The sequence below is a fragment of the Megascapheus bottae genome, chromosome 18, assembly GCF_031878675.1.
Source record: "Megascapheus bottae isolate mThoBot1 chromosome 18, mThoBot2.hap1, whole genome shotgun sequence".
NCBI lineage: Eukaryota > Metazoa > Chordata > Mammalia > Rodentia > Geomyidae > Megascapheus > Megascapheus bottae.
In genome coordinates this window covers 13,015,507-13,039,514 of record NC_143526.1, presented here as the reverse complement: position 1 = coordinate 13,039,514, position 24,008 = coordinate 13,015,507, and the positions used below count along the sequence as shown (strand labels likewise).

At 46.8% G+C, this 24,008-nt stretch overlaps 1 protein-coding gene across 1 annotated transcript; it reads left to right on the top strand.

Moving 5' to 3' along the window:
- The first annotated feature begins 13,977 nt into the window (after nucleotides 1–13,977).
- On the top strand, nucleotides 13,978–23,134 carry Pax1 (paired box 1). The gene is made up of 6 exons (XM_090352771.1): nucleotides 13,978–13,990; nucleotides 14,227–14,541; nucleotides 14,986–15,615; nucleotides 17,039–17,181; nucleotides 17,875–18,097; nucleotides 23,043–23,134. Exons 2-6 carry the CDS (start codon nucleotides 14,265–14,267, stop codon nucleotides 23,132–23,134), a joined length of 1,365 nt encoding a protein of 454 aa, XP_090208897.1. The 5' UTR covers nucleotides 13,978–13,990; nucleotides 14,227–14,264.
- The last annotated feature ends 874 nt before the right edge of the window (nucleotides 23,135–24,008 follow it).

Genomic DNA, 24,008 nt, shown 5'->3' with positions numbered 1-24,008 from the left:
TCCTTCCTTCCTTCCTTCCTCCCTTTCTCTTTCTTTTTGAAAAAAATATCTTCTTCAATCTCGTCTACTGATCACAACATTTCATTTCTTCCCAGTGTCCTGGCTCTGTCTTAGAGTTTGAGCAGATAATAGTCCATCAGAGCTGCAGTTCTGATTCCTGGTCAAGCATTTCCTAGCCACTGGCTAGGAAAAGGATCTAATTTCTGCTGCCTATAAGCTGTCATTACCCTCAGATAAGGATTTATAAATAAAGGTGTGTGTGTGTGTGTGTGTGTGTGTGTGTGTGTGTGTGTGTGTGTGTGCACTAAGGCTGGTATGAGAAGACTGACCTACACTAACAGGAAACAGATTCAACTCATTCATTGAGGTGAGATAGAGGCATAGGAGAGTATCCAGGGGAGCTCATCTGACAGATAATTAGCATTGTAAAGATTTGAGAGAAGATGCTGGAGACAGGAATCAATCCAATCAGCGCAGTGGCAAATCAAAGCACTTAAACAAGGCTGTTCCCAACTGGTTCTGGCTGTAGGAGAAGCATTTGTGGAAACACAGATCCAGATGGGGGATGCTGGTGCTCAAAGGAGGGCATGGGAATGGTGAGGAGATTAGTATTAATAGACAATGGGCAGAGTCAAGAAGAAGAGCAGGTTATTCCCCATTCTGCCAGGGCCTAGAGAGTCTGTAATAATACATACATGGTGTGTGTGTGTGTGTGTGTGTGTGTGTGTGTGTGACAAGGAGGAGTGAATGGGAGTGTGGATGGACTGACAGCAGCTGGATAATACAAAATAAGGGCTCCTGGAAGAAATGGAACATTGGGGTCAGTAGAGGTCTCTGAAGAAGAAATGTGTGTGTATACACATATATATTATATAAATATTATATTATCATATGTAATAATATTTACATACTATATAACATATAGATTAAAGGCAATACTGAGAATAATTTTGTTTTGGAGCACAGGGACTGAAAGGAAATCTGAGTGAAAAATAAATAAAACACAAGTGTGAAGAGAGCCAAGACATCATAGCTTAGAGGAGAAGGAACGGAAACAGGATGGATTGTTTTCCAACTGCCTGATGATGACCAAGATGACAAAATTCTAGCACGTTCTGGTCCTGCCATTGGTCCTAGGAACCCCAGGAAGGATGCTGCTGGATGATGGTAAGGGAAGGAGGAAGACATAGGGCATTGCTTTCTCCTAGGAACATAAGAAACAGGAGCAAGGAAGAGCAGGAAGCAGGTTAGGAAGCATTTGGAGGTGGCACCCACCATACTACAGGGCATGGCTGACCCTGCTCTCATGTAACCATCCTGAAGCATGGACTTGGTCTTTCCTTTTTGGGGAACTCCCAGTTACTAGCAGTTAGGCTTACCCTCTGAAGTTAAGACAGGGGAAGAAGAAGCCTGTGCCTGTGAAAGGCAAAGTGAACAGAGGCGATTGTATTATAGTCCTTGCTTGTTGATCCCAAGGAAGGTTCTGTACAGAATGTTCAGCTTTGGGCCCCTTTGTGGCTCTTGAAGGCTTTCTTGTGGCAACTCCCAAGCTGAGTGTTTTTAATGGTAGGAGCAGTGGGAAGAAGAAGGACTTTACAAAAATACAGCTCAACTCAGAAGAAAGGTTAAAAATGAGGTCCTGCTGTTCTGTAGGGATAAATAGACAGGAGTCCAGCCGGCTGTGGCTTGCAGAAATTCTGCCTTAGTGAATAAGAGATCATTTTACAAGGGGCCAAATAAAATGCCTGGGTGTCTTTCCCTTCTTGGCTTTCCCAGAGTCCAGGTCATCTGGTTCCTTTCTAGTGTCTCACTTCACTGTTCATCTTGAGAACCATAAAAATTCGCTATTACAATGTATCTAAGATCTCTATGATTGGAATTACATGATAGCTACTATTATTACCATAATCATTTATGCAACATTTGCTGGGCCACTGATACTAGGCTCAGCACTTTATCTTCTTATTAATTCTCAGATGTCCCAGGAAATGAGATTTATGGTGGTCCTTTATTCCACATAAGAAAACTGATTTGCAGAAGTCAGATGACTTGCCCAGGTCCCAGGATGAAAGGGTCCTATCAGGAGTCATTTTTAGTTGGCAGCCTGTGTTCTGAGCTAAGCACTGCAGCCTCAGCTCCTGAGCTCGAGTCTATAAGACTTGTAGCCTCCTTGTAATCAGCCTTACCAGCCTCACATGGCACAGCCTCCACCAACTGTCCTGCTTTCTTTGCTCTCATTTCTGGTACCAGGGCCTGCTCCCAAACTCTCAACTCTTTAGCCCTTCTCTTAGGATGTCATCTTGGCTTGCCATCTTTTCTCTCTTGCGAGTCTCCTACTGATTCTCCTTTCTCATCTAGGTCTTCATCTGTCAAGATCACCCACTCTTCAAGGTCCACTGAGGATGCCAACACCTGCCTGCAACACCTGGCCAATTGTGACCTCCTCCTCCTTAGATCTGTGCTTTCATTTCTGATGTGCTCTGCTTACAGAGCTGACAGTGCAACTCCAAGTTTTTCACCCTAGCATCCGTTTTGACACCCATAGGCAAACGCCCTATCACCCCAGAACAACAGCTAAGCCCTGGTTTAGCTGGTTGACCTAGTTCAGCACGCTCCAAGTATTCAGGATGGCATTCTCTGACACCTTCTGTGGGTGGACAAAACCTTTGAGTTCTGTGCCACAAAGAATTCATCTATGTTTTAATATCAAAAGGTTATTTTACAAGATCATCCATGAGACTAAGATGTTAAGGAGATGTACTTTTCCCATGGCTAGGAGCTGCTTCTCCCCTTTCCTTAGGCACCAGGACAGGTTGTACTCCCTTCAAGTTTAAGAAGCAGGTGACCAGAACACAAAGTTCTCAAGAGCAAAACCTGCACCTCTCTTTCTAGTCCTAGCCTCGGAAACCATGTACTGATTAGAGAAAGAACTTCATGTTTGCTCAAATGAATTACACGTTAGCACAACCTCCAAGAGCGTCTGAAAATCATTTCTTTCGCAGTCGATCTGTTTCCCTTGTAACTGAAACTACTTGATTAATTTGCTCAATGAAGCTATTTTGCAGAACCCGTCCCAGCCCACCAACACAGTTCGTGTTCCCAAGTTTAATTTGCGGAGTCCCTCGGAGGTTGTGTTGTATTTCCATTTCAGAAATTTACATGTGTTAGAAATGGAGCCAGACCACATTTGAAAATCACTGTGTTTGCCCCAGAGTCTCCTACCTCCATACTTGTTGCTTTTCTCTTACTTCTCAGATCCTAAAAGCCCCAGAATCCTGATGCTAATCTGATGTGGTCACAGCCACTCTGCCAACCAAGCCCCACCCCCACCCCTCACCCTGGGGCACCACAGACTAAATGATTTCCTTTCAGGGAGAACTCCCACCTGCTTAAAACAACTCCTACAACTTGGGCTCCAGGATGGCAGGCAGCTGGAAGCTACTGTGGCTTCCAATCCTCTGGCAACGTTTTAAGTTCGTGCTTCCATCTTTGTAGAAAGGAAACTGCTATAAGCAAACCCATGTGCTTGGCAAAGGACATTCTGTGTGTAGGCCAAGGACTCAGTTCTGGGAAGATACCTGAGTGGAGGGTTTGGGATCGACCCTTGGGTTCCTGGATGGTGTTCTTGGGATCAAGGGCTGGTAGTGCTGGTGACAGGACCAAACAGGGTGAGCAGCTGGACTGAGACAGTCATTTGAATGATCTTAATTCTACTCAGTGGTCTAGGGCTGAGAGAGCCCATCAGTAGAGTCACCACAGTGAGACCACTGAATGTAGACAGGCCCAGAAATGGGAAGGGAAGTTTCAGCTTGGATGTAAAGCCCTCTAGGGCAGTGGGAAAGGTGCTGAGTTGTCAACATCCGTAGTAACACTCCAGGCCTGGAGTTGGAGGAATGAGTATTTAGGCTCCTGGTAGAGAAATCTAAAAAGCAGCTGACAGCATGTACCATAGTAGGTCAGGGTCTGGCTCCACGTTCAGTGAAAGCCATCAGATTACCTGGTTAATAAGTTACAACTAACTTGCAATCCGGTTATTTCAAGGGTATAGTCTTTTTTTAAAAAAAAAACAACAACAACAACAACAAAAAAAAACAGAAGATGTCACTGAATTAAAATCTTAGATTTGAAGCACTTCGGGGCTGGGGAAAAGTTAAAAATGTATAGGCCAACCCCAAGACAGATGTGAACTTTAGGGGAGAATGTTCATTTGTGATGGGAAGTAGGGTCAAAGGTCAGTGTTCATCAGCAGCACTGTTAAGCAGGAGCTTGCTCAGAGAGACAACCCAAGCTCAGGTCTCTGGGTGTAGAGCCTATTTCCTGCAGGGAGTTCCCAGAAAAGGAACATGTTCCAAAGGCAAAAGGGGGGAAAAATAACCCGAGAACAAACTTCACTGAGAACAAAAAGAAAAAAAAAGGACAAGAAAGTAAACACGGAAATAAAGGATCTTCTTATCTCTCACAAAAGCAGAGTTTGATGTTAGTATGGGCAAAGCCAGAACAGACCGTGATTCCTGTTTAGTTTAGGACCCAGCATTTCAAGCTGAGACAGCCTCAGTGAAAATGATAATTCTCCCATGTGACTGGAAAACCTTCAGGCCAACAGCAGACTTCCTTCTTCCTTAGTTTTCTCAAACTGGATTGTGCAGCTGACCTTTGACCTCTCTGTCACTCACCTTTCTTTGGTGGTAGATGCTTGATCTTATTTCTTCAGTATCGATGAGACATTGCGGCAAACAAATGAAAACTCAGGAAAATACTTTAAAGCTGCTTTTACTTCCTTCAAAACAGTGTGATCACAGCTTGCTGTAGAAGTATTTCTATTAGCAAACCATCTCCAACAGATCCCCTATAAGAAACAAAAATATAAATGCATTAACTTCCTAAAAATATAGATTAAATACTATAATAAGAATAATGACCACCGGTTTACCACCCATGAATTTTCCATGGTTAGGTCATTTAACCTTTAAAATGACCTTTTCTTTTTGTAGAGAGGACATCAAGGTTCATTCAGGTTAGGTCCCAGCATAGGCAAACCTTGGGTTTTAATCAGAGACTTCTTTTTGCAGGTACCAAGACGAACTCAGGACTTCATGTTCACTTAGCTTTCTTGCTCAAGATTGGCACTCTACCTCTTAAGCCATATGTCCAGTCCAGTATTTTACTGGTTAACTAGGGACAGAGTATCAGGTACTTTTCTTCTCAGACTGGCTTAATTCTCTAGCCTCTTGGGTAGCTAGAATGAAAGAAGTGAGTTGCCAGTGCTAGGTTTTAATCTGAGACTTTTGAGCTAATCAAAAGTAGACTTAACAAAATGCATCTCTGAGTTTGAGATGCATTATGCACTTTTGGACCTATAAAAACAAGTTTCAAGAGAATGTGTTCTAAGTATAATGAAACACACACACCACACTCACACGAGCACATGTGTACATATGTGTGCTTTTGCCATGGGTAGTGGCTCTAACCATCTCTGCCCGCAAACTCTTCAACCTTCCCAGTAACTTAAATGCTGAACATGCTGTAAAGAGACACTCAGGGCCATTGATTTAAGTGCCTATTTTTACTGTCATGAAGGACAGTGTGAGTGCAGCTTGGCATGAATCCAGAACCTCAAGTCCAGAGCGGTGTTATAATACTATTGAACCCAGCTTATGGCGATTCATCCAAATTGAAGTTTTTCTTCCTGCCAAGCATCAGCCAGTTCCATGGCCTCTCTTTTTCATTTTTACCTATGCCTCAGCTTAAAGAGAAGCTAAGATGAAAGTGCCAGATTCGTTCTGCCCATTGCAAACACTAACACATGTCCCACACATGCCGCCAGCAGCCCCGTGCAAAATGACCTGGTTACATTTTGTGTAATGTAATCACTGAAGAGAGATTAAACCAGGCCAAGTTTGGGTTCAACTAGAAATGTTATTACTTAAAACCGAAAGGACAGTGCCTTCTGATATTACCCGAAAGAGAGAAGCAAGCTTTCCCCCATTGCCCTGTCAAGAGGCAATATTCCAAGTGTTGAGTATTTCTCAGCCTGACAGATATTAGTTCAGTGTTCCACTTTGCCAGCATCTAAATACTGAGAAGTACTGTCAAAGCTTCATTTGCTCAGCATATTTGTCCACGCAGTCTACAACCTTGAAGCCCTGCTCTCCCCACCAGTCACAGCATTCCAAACCACTCTATAACCCGTACAATTCTGGTGGCTGTTGAAAAAAAAATACCAAATAATTTTAAGAACATTTATATTTCATAGCTCTTAATTTATTTTAGCATATTTTAACACCTTATAACAATGCAATTTTTATTTATTTAGTTTACTTTTGTCGGTTGTGAGGCTTGGCTCTGGGCCTTGGCGTCGTCCCTGAGCTCTTCAATTCAAGGCTTCTACGCTACCCCTTGAACTACAGCCCCACTTCCAGTTTTCTAGTGGTTAATTGGAGATAAGAGTCGCACTGTCTTTAGTGCTCAGGCTAGCTTTGAACTGAGATTTTCAGACCTCAGCCTCCTGAATGGCTAAGATTGCAGGCATCAGACACTGTGCCTAGCAACAATGTAATTTTTGAAGGTGGATAAGTGCAAATAATTTTTTCATAAGATACTCAAAAAGGTTGATATAGTTCATATAATTCATAATTCAAGATTCCCTCAAGAGATGTCCATGTAAGGTCTATAGTAAATAAACAAGGGCTGGAGGTACAGCCCAGTAGCGGGATTGTTTGCCTGGCATGTGCAAAGCCTTGGATTTAGTCCTCAGCACTGTAAACTAAATAAACTAATAAAGGTTCCACAAGAAGGGTTGTGTTTGTTCTTTTAGTCTTGCTGGTGGTATATAAACAACATTTTATAGCTAAAATTTTTTAAATGGTTGCCTTCAGTGAGAGTTACTCACAGATTTTTTTTGAGAATTTTTAGAAAACAAATCAAGATTTGTATTGCAGAACACACAGAGATCATATCAATTAAATCAAAGAGAGCAATTTGGTTCTTAACATTCACAAGTAAAGCTGCATTTTTTTTCTTGTACTTGATGTCTTAGACTTAAAAAATAGTGAGTTTTAATTTTTTTTGCTTTCCCTTTCTTCCTTCTCCAAGAGTTCTATAATGATATAAACACTTTTATAATGATTACAAGTTCACTTCTAGAAGGAAAGCTAGACTCAGATCTGTAATGGTGATGAGATAGCCATGGGGAAAAAATAAATTTTTCCTTCTGTAAGGTGCACATAAATTAAAAGCTAGCCACAGTTAAGGTCTAAGCTATGCTGAGCTCTTAGAAAGCTGTCAGTGTTTTTCATATACCATCAGAAACTTGAGAGCTATGGCGGTCTTTCTATCCTATGAGACTAGAAAATTCGGTTATTTAACAATGTTAAAGTCAAGTTACATTCCTCCTTAGAGGATGCAATATATTTGTATTCCCCTGAAGTCAATCTAGGCTAAATTGTGGCTCAGTCACCTGCTGACTCTACACTGCCCCCAGTACACTGTGTTGATGCTGATGCTTACCTTGGAGCGAGAGCTCACCTGCACAAGACAGGGAAATGCAGGTTTCTTTAAAGACAGCAAACTCTAGGCAGCCAATGGAGACATAGAAGCCTGTATGCTCCCTTCTCAGCTTTCTGTTTTCAAGAAAAGTCAGAATGCCACAGTGGGATAATGCACAGGTAGATCATTTTAGACTTGGAGATCAACATGTTTTCGGGTGTCATTGGAGGGTGTCCACAGAGGTTGAGGTCAGTTAGCCACCAGCCTTGCCTCTCGTGTCCTGGAAAATGGTTTCAGAGCAAGAAGTATTGTGTTACACCATCCCTTTCCTTCTGAGTTTTCTTTCCCCTACTAAAGCAAAAAATAAAACTTTAAGGTACATTACAATCTTCTGGCTGATCCTTAAACAACAACAAAAAATATCTCAATATCCAGGCTATATCGTAAGTTCAAACAAAATCTTTGGGGTTGGAACCTAGGCATTGCTCTGAGGCTTTAAGTGATCCAAGCCTCCAGGGAGATTAAGTAGGTTTGAAAAAAAATCATTTATAAAAGCAGGACTAGCTGAAGTGGTCTCTATTTGACAGCATAAAGATTGCCTCAAAAGGTCTGTGCAGTCATATCATTGAAGCGCAGGGGACAAGCACTCATCTCTCGATGGTGATGTGGGTCTTTTCCTGTATACAGTCTGCAGACCCTGTCTAATATTTTCCATGCCGGGCAATGAGATCATAAACTCCAAAACACTAAATCAAAACCGGAGGCATTACGGGTCTTCAATAAAACTCCCTAGCCTATACACAAGAAGGAGGGAGGAGAAAATTAAAACCATCACCCACTGTGGACGTATTTCATATATACATAAGTATATGTTTGTATCTGTAGCAAGCATTGGGGTGTTACAGTAATTCAAGGGAAAAAGGATCTTCAGCTACAATTAATTCAAAATGATAGAGTAGACAGACAATAAAAAGATACAACTTAAAAAAAAATCTCATTTGTGCCTGAGCACAAGCTCATAATAAATTATTTCTGACCAAGGAAAATGATGTAAGTGCCATTGTGGGGAAAATTACAGAGATATACTTATGAAAAAATTAAATGAGATGAAGAAATTGCTACTTAGAATAATGAGAATGTGTAATTACGGAAGATTTCAAGACTTCTGAGCTTACACTAAAAACCAGCTAACCCGCAACCCTTAGTAAACCCTGGATTCCAAAATAACAATGTTTCTAAACAATATGCTGGGTATGGAAAACAAAGATATTAACATCTAATTATGAAATATCTTCAAATAATGGGATAAAAGGTGACAGAAAATGAAATGGTGTTTTGGCTTTCCAACGGTTTGGGAAAGGACAGTACACCTGTAGGTTTTAATGTTCTTCTGTGGCGGGACTGTTACTATAACAATCACTGCAAATTTAACTATCTCATTTCAGGGTATAAATTAGGCATTTTTGTCCTGTTCTTGAGGAAGATTGATGTGTAATAAGAAATCTGGTAAGTTCAAGTAAACAAGGACTAGCAGGATATTATCTTCAGGGCTCCCATAATTGCCTTTCAGTTTCTACTTCCATACTCCAAGTTCTAGACCAAGGAAGAGCTCTGTTTCTAAAGTCTTGCCCTTGTATTCAAGGGCAGCACTCTTCAAGCTGGTTCCAATTAAGCTGGACTAGTGTGGATGTCTCACATATGTCAGGTTTTTTTTTTTTTTGAGCTGAACAATTCTGATCAGCAAAGGCATCAGGAGGGAGTTCTACACTTGCATTGGCACTTACATTATCACCCTCTCAGTTGCCTTTACGAATACTGCTTTTTATCCTCTCTTCTCCTGGGCTGTTCATCCATCTCCATTTTTTGAAGTATGCCGGAGATATGCCCTGTGAATATTTGAAGTTCACCAAATATTTCCATTTTAATATTGTTGTTTAGATTCTTAACATTGTCATATAAACATTTTTTTTTCAGAGCCCACTGCAAAGGTGGAATTTTGGCCAGTGCCTGGAGCCCTCTGTAAAGTTTTGGGTTGATGGAATGAAATGAGATAGATCTGATTACATAGTATGGGTAATTTTATATAAAGGCAAATACAGGCTTTGCTATATGTCCATTGCTAGGGAAGGAGGTAGGGAGATACAACAAATGAAACTCTGGTAACTAAAATGGGGTCCTTTCCAGGGCTCAGACTTTTTTTTTTCTTATAATGGCATCAGTCTCTGTAGTTTACTTTTATCACCCAAATCCAACAGCTGAAACATGTTTCTACATGAAAAGCAATATTATAAATGTAATAATGAGGTCTTCTGCATCTCAGAGCAAAAAGTACAAGGGATTTTCATTTACAGGGCTTAGCTTCCTCCTGTTTAGTTCTAAAGTGTGCCTGTGTGTGTGTGTGTGTGTGTGTGTGTGTGTGTGTGTGTGTGGCGGGGGGTTCACAGCAGTGTTTTGTGACACCCCCTCGTTCCTTCATGCCTTTGAATCTAATCAAGGGCTCAGGTCATTCACTGTTTTCATTATTCAATGAAAAATACCCTTCTGTGGTTATTTTTTTAATTCCATTTTTAAAAAATGGGGGAAAAGGTATTTTTTCCCTTTATTTTTCATGAACTGTATTTCTCGGGATGTTGAGGGCCTTTTATTAATCAAGGTAGATGCAAATTTTAGCGCTGCAGCCTGACCTGGCTTCAACAGTGAACCCTCCCACACCAGCAAATGTAACATAAACCTTAGGAGTTTTAAGAACTACACCCCGTGGTCACCAGCAGACGAGGTAAAACAAAGCTCGGGAATGGGGCCCAGCAAAGCTGGGCGGCGAGCCGTATTTCTCACCGAGTTTTAATGCTGATTGTAAGTCTTCAACACTCTACATACTGGGATTAGGGAGCCTCTGAGCAGGTGCTGCCCCTTGGAGTCTCTAGCTTGCTTCGTGGAACGATTTCTCCAAGTTATTTCCCCTCCTCCTCTGTTCTTCTCCTCTACCTTTACTGCCTCGACATTTCCAGATAGGATTTCACATATTCCCGTTTCCAGCGAGCGAGTTCATGCTCTCCCAAAGGGCTTTTAATTCCCTCATCTGACCACAGTTACCCCGATGTTGATGTTTTCCTGCAGCTAGCCGCTTCTCGTCTCTACACTTTCTCTTTTTCTCTCTCATGGGATTTGTTATTGGTTAGATTAAGTATGGGGCGGCGTTTGTGTCTGATCTCCCCCAGGAAGCATCCCAGGTCTGTGCTGCTCTTTTATTTTTAAGGAAATTTAAAAAGGAAATTTTAAAAGGCGCCCGTTTGTTTCATTTCGATTGTGGAGCACAGCTTGAGGGGCACAAGAACTCTTACAAAACAGCAACATTGCATGCAGGGCCTGAGCGGAGTCAGGACTCGCAGGAGCTGGAGGAGACTCCTGGCAGAAGACTAGGTCTTCAAGCCGAAGTCTCAGAACCCCGGCCCTGTGACCTGGCAGGCGGTTGGTGGATGCCAGGATGCCACTGTCACGAGCGGCTCAGGAGAGCCGCCTGTGTGATTTCTGCTGGGCAGAATGGAAACACACACCTGCAGTACTGGAAGGGGACTTGCGTTTCCTTGTTTCCTTGTTTGGTTTAGTTTTTTTTTTCTTTCTGGAGACCTTGAAATGCGTGGAACATACAGCCTGCTGCACGTTCATTTTGCACTCAGACAACCCCATAAAAAAACCAAGACGGCTCTGGTGTTCTGGGGGCGGGGGCGGGGAGATACTGTCCTCTGTATGGACAGCCTCCTCGAAACCTTGAAATCTCAGGTGCAGCATTCATACATAGCTCAGGTAGCCAGGGGCCAAACCCCAATCACAGGTGACCCTCTCTGCCGCCCACCATCAGCCACCAGTCCCTTTCGTGCTTTTTCTTTGACTCAAACATCTATCATATTATCAGCTTACCTCTCTTCTTTCCCTGTCTTGGGATACCTGGGCCCAGTTCTGAGATCTTTTGGGAACCTTCATATTTGCGAATGAGTTGCGAGTCCAGCCCAGAGCTGACAAATCTCGTCCCGGGCTCGCTCGAGCACGCGTCCGCATCCCCTGGAAGCCATTCTTTCCCCGCCGGCTGCACTCTGCGCCCTGGGCGGCTTGCAATAAAACGACGGTGCGGTGGAACTCAGCCTCACCGAGGCGCCCAGTCTTTGAGCTCTTTCCCCCTTCGCTCTCGTGCCAACCCGGGAAGTGAGCAAGCTGCATCCCGTGCGAGGCAGAGGAGACATCGTTTTTCCTTCTGCGATCCTTCCTTTGGGCTAACTAGTCCCCTTAGTCCTGGTCCACTGGAGGAGAAAACGCGGAGCCCAGCCGGGGCTCAACAGGGGGCGACAAACTGTAAGGATTTTCCCGAGGCCTGGCTGGGGCCGAGGGACGTTTCTTGAAAGCGCTGTGTGGTCTCGACCGTGCGCCGCTGGGGAGGTTAGACCCGGGTGAGGTGAAGGCCAGCAGGCTCGGCAAAACCAGGACCCGGGCCTCTTCCTCCAGGCGCAGTTTTCCGATTATCTCCTCAACTCGCATCCACTAGACGATCTTCCCGGGAGAGACTGGGAGAAAGCGCACCTCGTTGCCAGAGCCCCAGCGCTCTGCTCACAGAGGTGGCCAAGGGTGAAGATGTTCCCCCACTTTCACCCCAAAACCTAGTTGGGTCAAAGCAGCTCCCACAGTGGCAGACTTGCTTTATTGGTTCTCTGAACCACCTGCAAAGAGTCCAAGTGTGAAGGCTGTGGTTTTCACCTTTTAGAGACCCCCACAGTGCACAAATCCACCTTTTAAAGTACCCGTTGTCTGACTTGCAATGCAGGCAATACACGTCTAGATGGGGGGCTCTCTGGTCCAGAAAAACCTGGAGAGAACTGAGGGGGTGAGGAGCTGTCTGCCCACCTTCCCATAACAATTCTGGCCTGAACAGTCTTGGTTTTCCAGATGGGTTTCCCAGCTCCCACCCCTTCACCCCAAGACAGGGCATTGATACTCAAACTTCTTCCCAATCCTGGTGACCTCCTGGAAACACAGCATTTTCAGTGCTGGGAGAGGGGGTGTCCTTCATCCTTTTGATATTTCTTTTCTCACAAGTAATTCTTGTCATAGCTCCAGCGCACCCGTCCTGTCCAGCCTGGTTCTCTCTCTTCTGATGATCTGGAATTTATGTTTCAGACTACTGCCCCACACATTTAGCTAGGTTGTCTGTTCCCCGAGCAGAGGGAAAAGGAGTCAGCGCCTCCTCACCTTGCTCTCTGGGCTGTTATTTACATCTCTCAACAGCATCACCACCTTAGTTCATCAGGCAATTACGAGCTGCTCCAGAGAGCTTGAGGGGCAAGTGTGTTTGGAAGCATAGGGGTGTTTTCTATCTTTCTGGGAAGTATGGTGAGAGAGCACGGGGGTCTCTGGACTGGAGACTCCATCCCTGTGTCTTACAGCCCAATACCCTGAAAATTCTCAGGTAGCCCCTGGGATCTGTTCAGGTTCAAAAAGTTCTTCATCCTTTCCAGAGCTCTAGCTCTGTCTCCTGATCACAGAGTGGCTTCCACTGGTGTTGTTAGGGCTAGCCAAATCAACCGGGAAGTACAGCAGTGGGAGAGCAGGTACAGAGTAGGAAACTGTCTATTTCTAATGTTAATACTAAACTGTTTAGGGCTCTACAAATCCTAGCTTCTCCTTCCATGAAGAAAAGCTCTTTGATGAGGGTGGCTGGGTAGCGAAGAGCTTTTCGAAGTGCTGGTTCCAGAGGAGAAGGCTAGGTCAGGCAGGTACATTCAGGCTTAGAGCAGAGAGCTTCTAGCATGTCACCTGGGTGAGCTCTGGTGGGAGTCAGGAGTGACAATGCAGGTTGCAATCTCTCCACCTTTGATCCCTCCCGGAGAGGAATGCATTCTGGTGGGAGAGCCTGACCATTAAAGACATTAGCTGGAATATGCTCCCAGCCTCACTACTTTAAAAGAGTGAGAGGCTATTCCACACTATAAAAATTTCTTGGTAGTAGGATGGGGGAGTAGTCTGTGGCTGAATAACCAGAAGTCAGCTCCACAGGAAAATACCTGAACCCCCCTCCCTAAGCTCCCTGCACGAAGCGGGACCGTAACTTTCTTTTAATCTTGAACTTCCACACTGATGTTGAATCAAGCTGAGATTTTGCCCTTTTCCTCTAGTTCCTGCCCAGGGGAGAGGGTGGGGAAGGCATATCCTAAATACCTTCATCAACTTTTATCCTCTCTACATCTATTTTTCCTCCTAGTGCTAGAATAGAAGCTCCGGCCTTCTGAATGCTAGGCGAGCTCTATACCTTAGAGCTCAACGTTTATTCTCTAATATCTTGTTAGTAATAGTGGCAGAGGTGGTAATAAAACTAAAACCAAAACGAACACTAGTACCAGTCCTAATACACACTCAGTTTGAAATGACTTCCCGACCATTCCCAAAGCCGGAAAGGGGGAGGAGGAGGAGGCTGCTAGGGTCTTGGAAATTGGACAGTCCCTGGCGCAGCTGGGTTTGGGACGGTGTGTTTGTAGAGTGAGTGTAGGGGGGGAAGGAGGGGGGGATGGTTCCGGAGACGGGGAAGAGGGAGAAGGGGAAAGGCGGAGGTAGGGGGACGGGAGGAGAGGGTAGAGTTTCTGGGCGGGGAGGGGGGCGCCGGGGCGCAGTGACGGGAACCAATGAGCTGCCAACTCGCACGTCTCCGGCGTGACTGCAGAGATTGACGTGGAGGACACGTCAAATTGATTCTCACACGCTGCCGCTTCCCGGTCAGACGAATTTCTCCCAATCGGATGAAGTTCACCCTGGGCCTGGGGTCGCGGGCGTGGAGAGTGTCCGGGGAGCGGACGGCCGCGGCAGCTGCGGGCCCTAGGGCGGGCGGCCGCGCAGTCGGCGGCGGCGGCGCAGCGCGCGTCTCCAGCCCGCGGCCGGGCCGCCGCGGCTCTCGGCTGGCGCACGCCCTCCCTCTATGCCTCTCCGGCGGCGGCGGCGCGCGAGCTCTCCCGGACTGCGCCGGGCCCAGCCCCCGCCGTTCCGGCGCCAGGCAGCTGGCTGGCTCGCGCGTGATGGGTAAGGGGCAAGAGGCAAGCAGGGCGCGGGAGGGCTTATAAGGAGGGTTGAGAATCCGCACTCTCTTCTTGACGGGGGTGGAGTGTGGGGGGGGGGGGAATCCATTTTTTCCTGAGTCCTGGACATTCTCCGCGTGTTCCCAGTCATCGAAGAGCTGGTCTCAAGTTTAAGAGGGGGTGCCCAAGTAGGCTCCCCCCAAGTCAGGAAGGAGCCCCGACGGCTACAGCACGCAGTGCCTCCCCTCCGAGGTCCCCATGCCGGCCGATCCTCTCCGAGCTGGGTCAGGCTGGTGTCCACCCCCTCGCCCACCGCTCCCCTACTGTGTGTCTGGGGACCTCCGGGTCACCTTAGGAGTCGTGCCCAACGTGGCCCCGCGTGGGCCTCTTTGGTTAACGCGCCGGTGTTTTCTCCCGCTCGGCTCCCTCTGGCCTGGCGCCTCCGCAGAGCAGACTTACGGCGAAGTGAACCAGCTGGGCGGTGTGTTCGTCAATGGCCGTCCCTTGCCCAACGCCATCCGCTTGCGCATCGTGGAGCTAGCACAGCTGGGCATCCGGCCCTGTGACATCAGCCGGCAACTCCGCGTCTCCCACGGCTGCGTGAGCAAAATCCTGGCGCGCTACAACGAAACCGGCTCCATCCTGCCCGGAGCCATCGGAGGCAGCAAACCCCGCGTCACCACCCCCAACGTGGTCAAACACATTCGGGACTACAAGCAAGGAGACCCTGGCATCTTTGCCTGGGAGATCCGAGATCGGCTGCTGGCCGATGGCGTCTGTGACAAATACAACGTGCCCTCGGTGAGCTCCATTAGCCGAATCTTGCGCAACAAGATAGGCAGTCTGGCACAACCAGGGCCCTACGAGGCTAGTAAGCAGCCGCCGCCTCAGCCTGCGCTGCCCTACAATCACATCTACCAGTACCCCTATCCCAGCCCAGTCTCGCCCACCGGCGCCAAGATGGGTAGCCATCCCGGGGTCCCTGGCTCCGCGGGCCATGTCAGCATCCCTCGTTCCTGGCCCTCGGCACATTCGGTCAGCAATATCCTGGGCATCCGGACATTTATGGAGCAAACAGGTCAGTGGTGCTGCCATCCATAGAACTCTATTTAGGGGCAGAATCGAGGGCGGGTGGAAGTGAGAGTGAGGGAGGCCATGTACCTAAGACTAGCTGGAGAAGTATGGGATTCGCTGAGGGGGGTTGAGGGGTCCAGAGTCTAATGAGGGGGTGTCCTCAGACACCTTGCACTTTCTGTGACAAACATGGAAAAGATTTCGCCCACCGCAGATTTGGAGGCCTGGAATGGCGCTTTCTCATTCTTGAAAAAAAAAGAAAAAAGAAGAATGCAAATGCCTATTGCCAAATCTAAACACCCCCCCCCCCCCCCGCACTGCCATTCCACGACCTTTACTTTTGTTGTGTGGTCCCTTACTATTTCCCAAGCGTTTTACCCTTCCCCTTGCTTAGTGATCCTTTAGAATAATTTAAAAAAAAAAAGTGTGTGGGGGGAATCTGTCAGGTTCAGTGGCCCAAGTCACTAGCAGGTCTGGAAATTGCAGGTCCTGGATTCAGGATAGTGACAGTCCCCAGGGCTGCAACCACAGCCACAAGAACTTGCTTTTCAACAGTAACTGAACCCAGTCAACTGTTGGAGAGAAATACGGGGAGGTTTGGGGAGAGGGGTAACTTCTGTGCTTGGCCTGGAGGGTAAAATGTAGGCCTTTCTTTTTTAAGCTACCCGCCTCTCCCAGCAGTTGGTAGGGATGTTGGTGCAGCAGACTTGGTAGGAGTCCAGGAGAAAGGGAAGGAGGCTGTAAATAAAGGGAATGTTTAGCTTTTGTGCTACCCTCGGTGGAGTTTGCCTCTGCAGTCTTTTGACTGCACTTTGTTTCTCCTAGTGGCTGAAACCCAGTTTCTGGAGACCAAAACTCTAAGGGACTCCACTAGGACTGTGCTAAGATCTAGAAGTTTCCCTCAGTTCTGTAGGGAACTCCTGAGCTGGGGCAGCTGTTTTGCTTGGGATGTGAGGTGGATGGATGCTTCTTTTGAGAGATCTGCAGTGTCCCAGAGGTCAGTTCAGTGTAGAATGATTACCAGTCATCGAGATATTTATCGAGATGTTGAGAGATCTACAGATTTTCATGACATTGTCCTGAATTTGAACTTCAACTCGCAAATCGAGTCCTCCAAATATTGGAGGGGCTGTTTTGGGTGGGTGTGCCAGGTCCCTGCCCCCACTCAGCCCTTTCGTGGGAAGCGGGTTTAGGGATGGGTGCTCTTCCTGTGAAGAAGAGAATAGCCCTATGGCTTTCTGTCCTTTGCCCAGTGAAGCTTGCACTGTTCCCCCTCTCCTGCTGACCCCAGTGGCTTAGAGATACCAAGCTGTCCTTCAGGTACCAGCTAGATAGATGGCTAGTGTCCAAACATCTGGGCTGAAGGTCTTCATGGGTGTTCACCCCGATTCGGATGTATCTCCTAATTCATCTGGTGTTCCCTGTAGGGGCCCTGGCTGGGAGCGAAGGAGCTTCCTACTCCCCTAAGATGGAAGACTGGGCCGGAGTGAACCGCACTGCCTTTCCCGGGACTCCAGCAGTAAATGGACTGGAGAAACCCGCCTTGGAGGCAGACATTAAATACACACAGGTAATCTGGAGGCGGGGAAGAAAGTCATCTTTACTGGGCTATTGGAAGGGTTGGCGGGGAGTGAGGAATCATGAAAGAAGGAAAAGAAACTTCTTCAGGTATGGCGCCAGCTCAGCAAACTTCTTTAGACTGCCCAGTTTTACTCCTTTACCCAGGCGACAAGATTGGAGAAGGCTAGCTTTTGAGGGGGTTAACGTGCCTTTTTCAAGATACATTTGCTGGAAGCAGCTCAGCCCGGTGGCAACATGCCCATAAATACTAGTTATTGGGTGGTGTGTGTGGGGGGGGGTGCGACGCTGAGATCTTAAGATAGAGGTACAAAAATCAGCGGAGGCAGGAACTTTGCTGAGACTCTTATCTCTAACCAGCATAATTGCTCAAATGATACAGCATCAGTCTTAAAAGGAAAAAAAAATGAAGGGGTAGCATCTAGGTCCTGAGGTCAAGCCCCAGTACTGGCATAAATAAATAAGAGCATAGATAAATAAATAAATGGAGGCCATTGACATTGTTAAGAAAGGCAGAGATGTACAGGGAACTGTGCGCTTATGTCGGATAAGGAAAGACCCAGGAATGACAGCGTCCTTTCGATTGCTTGTTTAGGGCTGTTAGCCCCTATCTTGCAAAGACTTGCAAGGGAGAAGACTTGGTTTTTGGTTTGTTGCTAACCACCTGTCCCTCTCGGCCCCGCAGTCGGCCTCAAGTCTCTCCGCAGTGGGCGGCTTCCTCCCGGCCTGCGCTTACCCGACCTCCAACCAGCACAGTGTGTACAGCGCGCCAGGCGGCAGCTACCTCGCCCCTGGCCCACCTTGGCCGCCAGCGCAAGGGCCACCACTGGCGCCTCCTGGGACGAGTGTGGCGGTGCATGGCGGGGAGATTGCAGCAGCCATGACCTTCAAACACCCCAGTCGAGAAGGTGAGGGACAAGTCAGGGAGCGGTCTGGGGGGACAAGGCCGGTTAGGAAGATGGAAAGAACTGGGAAGTGAGTGAGAGAAGAGGAGAGTGGAAAGGAGGAGGAGTGACAAGAGAAAGAGAGACAGATGGAGATACATAAATGAGAGAGAGAGAGAGAGAGAGAGAGAGAGAGAGAGAGAGAGAGAGAGAGAGAGAGAGAGAGAGAGAGAGAGAGAGAGAGAGAGAGAGAGAGAGAGAGAGAGAGAGAGAGAGAGAGAGAGAGAGAGAGAGAGACCTGATCCCCCTTCAGACCTGATCCCCCTTCAGTTGAAGCTGGACTGAGCCCTGGCAACTGACCTCTACAACCTGTAGTCTTCCAGTGATTTCTCCTCCCCTCCCCCAGGTTCTTTTATTTTGATGTTTATTACCCAGAATCAGGTCTTTTGTTAAAGTTTTTTTCTTGTTGTTGTTTTGCTCTTGCTACTGCTTCTTTTCCTCCTCCTCCTCCTCCTCCTCCTCCTCCTCCTCCTCCTCCTCCTCCTCCTTCAATCCTAACGATGTTTAGAATGTAAGGCTCCTTGCAGTCTTGGTAGGCCCCTCTATCACTTGAGCCCAGCATTTTGCCGACTATTTTGGAGATGGAGTCTCTCCAACTTTTGACTTTTCTGCCTGGCTTGGCTTCAAGCTGATTATATCAGTCAGTCTCCTGAGTACCTAGGATTAAGGTTATTAACATACGCCCCCCCCCCCCACACCACACACAGCAGGAAAGGAGAGAGCATTTCAATCATGAACTTCAAATTCAGTGTGTGTTTTGGAGTCTTTCTGAAAGTAGTGTGGCTGTGAATTGATCTCCTTCTCTTCTGTAAATCTTCCTATAACTGAACTAAGAGACTTGAGGGAATTCATTCACAAGTAGCTGCAGTGGGCAGCAGGGCTCTTTTCCATCACCCACTAAGTTCTAGCTTTTCATTTTCCTTTGGGAAAGTTTTTTGAGGATTCTCCATTTCTTTCTTGCTCCTGGAGGGGTTACATTTGCCAGTTAGTTGTCAACCTGTCTGCATTTAGGTTCTGAGCAGCAGAAATCTGTAGCCTCAAGTAGTACTGGGGTCTAGGGAAGGAAGGGGGGGGGAAGGCTGATGGAGGCTCCCTTAGGAAGGGGCATTCCTGGATGATGAAGGGGTGGTCTTTACTGGTGGATCTGCCTCCAATCTGTGGAGGTTGGAGGGCCTGGTGGTTGGCTGAGGGTGGCAGACTTGAAGATGGTTACTAGAGCTTTTTCTCCTTAGGGCTTCCCAGGTAAGAAGTGCGGTTTCTATGCAGTCTTGGCACTACAGGGTGATAGTTTAAGTGGAGCAGGGAAGAATAAGGTGCCATCCAGAACAGTGAAGGACAAAGGTAGATTTTCTATTTCCACCCTTCTTAGAGCATACACATCCTGGGGTATCAGGAATAGTACATTTCCCTAATTATAGAGAAATCCAAGTAATGAAAAATTATAAAAATTATTAAGTCCTTTTAAATTTAACTAAAAAGAGGATAACATTTCTTTCTCATTTAGAGGAAGTACAGGTAATAAAAAGAATCTAAAGTGAAGAATTAGAACTTCTATGAACTGTACATTTAAATACTCAAGGTATTTTGGGGGCTCAGTTGGTTTTGTACTCTTGAATTCTGAGTACTCCATGGCCCCTGATAGTTGACATTGAAATGGGAGTAAAATTTCTCTCAGTGCCCAAATCACTTAGTTCAACAGACTTATTCGCATTTAGAAAGTATATCTACAATTTTCAATGATTCCCCTTAGGAAATCCATTCCAAGAATTGATTCCAAGAAGAAGAGAGGTTGAGGAAAGGACTCACGACCTTCCTTGCAGCCACTCATAGTACAGTTACTGTTTCCTCAGGACATTTCATTCTTTCCATAAGCAACAGATCACAAAGTATATATAATAACCCAAAGATAGCACTCCTAGTTCCCGATTCAATAGTTAATTTGGGAGAGGAAGGAACATCAACATTTACCTTAAGTTTTGGTTGCTGATTCATAGGAAATATCTTCCTTTTTAGAAATATAAAGTCATTTAGCAGGTCCAATATTCATGTTCTTCTTAAGTCTGCTTCCTAAAATAAAATAACCTATATATTAAAATCCACATTCGTAATCAACTGCACTGGTTATTTAAGTAATCGTTTACTATCTGGATTCCCAGGATCTTAAAAGGTCAAGGTGCCATGGGACGACTCAAGCATTCTTAGTAACGATTTCTCAAGCTGACACTCAAATGTTTTTATTTGAGAAGCATAAAATAATAGTTTAGTATATGGCTGTTTTTATGGCATGAGAAACACATGCCCACTTGTGTTAGGACTCTTTATTTAGTTTTCTCATTGGCAGAAAACTGACTTCAAAAGTTCCTTCAAACTGATTATTGAAAAGAGAAAGAAAATTAGCATAAGGTTTTGCCATTTAGTTTTGAATTATTTCTTAAGAAATTAATACCTTCAAAGAAATCTACCAACTGCTGTTGGTTGTAATTTAACTTTTAGTAAGAATATCATACAATTTTCTGGTAATATTTTTCCTTTTTGAAAGCAATTTTTAATGTCATGAATGCTCAATAGAAAACAAATATAGTTATATCTCACACCCAGTAAGGTACAGAGATCGGTGTCCTCCAAGTTAAGTACAAATGAGCAGCTTCACGTCTAGTCAAATATCAAATTATGCACCACAATCTATCAATTTTATCTTGGTGAAAGGCAGTGATCCTGGGCTCTCAGTTCAGTTGACAAGAAAGTGCAACTCAGATTTCTCATCCTTTGACAGGAAAGTGAGAGAACCCGAGGGTCTAACATTCTAGAAATCCCCAAAGTCACCTAAATAGCCTTTCACAGCCATACTAGGATCTCCTTTCCTTAAGTGTCGGCCCTACCTACCAAGACTTCTTTTCAAGACAGCTAGCATTTACAGCAGTGTTTTCAGAAATCCCCGATTTTCAAAAATCTCACCCAGCTGGGCTTGAAACACAAAACTATACCCAAAGGCATAGTAACTCTGTGCCTCTGATCATATGAAATAATATTTCTTGAAATGAAAAAATCTATATAAGAATTTGGACATCAAGTCTGTTCCATATGACATATGCACAAAGAAAGCTCATTGTTTATATTTGTTACAGATATGTTGTAGCTATGTTCCAGTAATTTCTGATCTTGGTTTTGTTTTTTGGCAGATACTAAGAACCAGTTTTTCCAGGGATCATTAGGATGTTGACATGCTTAAGCTACAGGACTCACAGCCAAATGGTGTCATTTGATCTAACTCTGGGAGACCCCTTCCTCAGATCTACCCCTTCTCTGGTGCCTAGAGCATCCCATGCAGTCCCAGTGTTTTAGAAGTGCCTATTCCCTTAGACCAAATTAATCTGCAAAATGCCTGGCTTTAGGTCAGGCTTCTGGGTTTCCAGCCTTACTCACTTAAATTTCCCCTTTCTCCCCTGTAAGGGAATTTTAAAGAGGAGTGGGCCCATCAGACAGAGCAGCTGCAGAAAGAGCTACAAATAGAATTTGCCCCCCACAGAAGGTGGGGTGGAACCAGCTTTGGGGTGTTTATTTTTCAGGAATTCATTTTCCTCCTTGTCTCTAAGGTAACCAATCCTTGGCTGAGAACCCTCCTCTTCCTCCTTGGATGTTTTCTAAACAAGGTCCTCACTTTGAATCATGTGGATGAGGAGAAAAGAAAAGTTTGAGTACTTGTAGACCACATCACTCACAACTGTATTTAGGAAAAGAGCTGAAATGTGGGGAGGAGCCAAGGAATCTGTTCTGTGCTGGAAAAGTCTCCAGAAAAGCTCAAAAATCTCTCCAAAGATTCGTGTGTGTGTGTGTGTGTGTGTGTGAGAGAGAGAGAGAGAGAGAGAGAGAGAGAGAGAGAGAGAGAGAGAGAGAGAGAGAGAGAGAAGAGAGGAGAGAGGAGAGAGGAGAGAGGAGGGAGGGAGAGGGAGGAGAGGGAGAGAGAAGGAGGGAGGGAGGAGGAAGGAAGGGTAGGGTCCCCAGGTCCCTCGCTCTGGGTGTTTTTTCCAGGTCACAGCCAGCTGGGCTGCTGAGCAGCTGAGCACAGCAGGCAAACTAGAGCTCCCTCTCACCTGGAATTGAAGCCGTCCAGCTCCCCCCCCCGTCGCCCCCCCCTCGTAAAGAAGGATTTGTTGGGAGGGTAACAAGAACAAGCTCCTTTAGAAATAGCACTGTGTCTCCTGTGTAGAAGTTGAGTGGCCCCCGGGTTAGGAAAGGAAACTTAGGCTTGCACAATCGCGGCGTCATTTTTTTTTTTTTTTTTTGGCTTTCAATAGCCAAACTTGGGCCCCTTCCTTAAACCCCAAATAATAGAGCAACGTGCCGAATACTGCCTGATCTGGCAAGCTCCCCGTCACTTAATCCAGAGCGCCCTAGGTCTTGGGGCACGCCACCCCTGACCTCGGGGGTCCCTCGACCTCCGCCTCTCTCGTAAAGGAAGCCCTCCTTTCCTAAGCCGGGGTCTCCAGACCGCGCCCGGGCCGGGAAGTTTGGGGGACCTTCCTCAGCGCCCCCCCTCCCGCCCACCCAGAGCCTCCTGGCCCCGGGCGTGTCGGTGGAGCGGGCTGTTCCCGCACCTGTGCGCTCCTTGTTGAGGTGGGTGTGTGATCGGAGCTCGCGCTGGTGTCGACCCCGGGCTGTACGCCACGGCCGCTAAGCCTCCGTGGGAACTGAGCCGGTGGCAATCTAGCACCAGGGTCCAGAGGACTAACTGCACCGTGGTGAGATCCTCTTGTTAAAGCTCTCGGCGCAGAGTTGTCCCTTAGGCAGAGAAGGCAGATTGTCTCCCAAAGCTTTGGAGATCGCGTCCAGGCTCCCCGGGTCTCCAGCTCCGCGCGCGCGCGCGCGCGACACTAGGCAGTGACCCGATGCCCTGTGCTTCCTCCCGCAGTGGCCGATCGGAAGCCACCGAGCCCGGGCGGCAAGGCCCCGGACGCCCTCAGCAGCTTACACGGACTGCCCATTCCAGCCTCGACCTCCTAGGGGAGGCTCCTGGAGCCGGTGCCGGAGGCTGAGCTGGAGCCCGAGCCCGGAGGAAACCGCGGAACGGCGAGAGGCGAGGGGGCGCGCAGCTCCGTCCCGCAGCTCCTGCGAGTGCGCAGCGGGCAGAACCCGCGGACTGGTGGAGGAGAAGCCGGCGTCCGCTCCCCGGCGCGCTCGATCCACCCCGGCCACGTCCCGCCTCGCACCGAGCCTGGCCCGGGCTGGCTCGATACACTTTGTTGATGGGCTGTTTTGTTTGTTTTGTTTTTGTTTTAAAAGGCTTTTTTCTTCTTCTTCTTCTGAACCTTGGCTTTAGACTGTGGCCCCCTCTTCAAGGCTGCACAGCTCCGACACACCTCTCTCTCCCAGCCGGCTTCATACTTCTTTTTTGGTCCCGTTGTCCATTGGTCTCCCTTCTTCCCTTCCTTTTCCAGCCCCTTTCCTATCTTCCCCTTTCCTTCTTCTGCTCCATCTCCGCTCCTTTCCTCTCTTTTCCTCCTTCTTTTCTTGCTCCCTTTCTCCTCTGCTGTCCCTCATTTCCTTTGATTTATCACTTAAAAATGATTTTTACAAAAACCTATCATTTTCCCTTTATTTGTCCTGCTTCCCTGATCAGTCCTGTCCAACCCAGGAAAGCCTCAAACCAGTCTTAGAGATGGCTCCCTGTCCCGCAGCCTCCATCATGCAATCATGCCCCGTCTCCATGCCCCCCCCCCCAGTCCTAAGGGATAGGAGCTTGGACCTAGGAAGCCGGCAGAGAAACCACAGCTGTTATTTTATATGGTTGTTTTTTTTTTTTAAATAGCAACAACTTGAAGCACAATCTTAGTGAACTGTCCTCTCCCGCTCCTACTCCTTATATAGTCTCTGGAAA

Coding starts and splice junctions, on each gene's coding strand:
- Pax1 (XM_090352771.1), top strand. CDS start 14,265: ATGAAGTTCACCCTGGGCCTGGGGTCGCGGGCGTGGAGAGTGTCCGGG. Junction 14,542..14,985: donor GGCTGGCTCGCGCGTGATGG/GTAAGGGGCAAG, acceptor GCGCCTCCGCAG/AGCAGACTTACGGCGAAGTG. Junction 18,098..23,042: donor CAAACACCCCAGTCGAGAAG/GTGAGGGACAAG, acceptor TTCCTCCCGCAG/TGGCCGATCGGAAGCCACCG.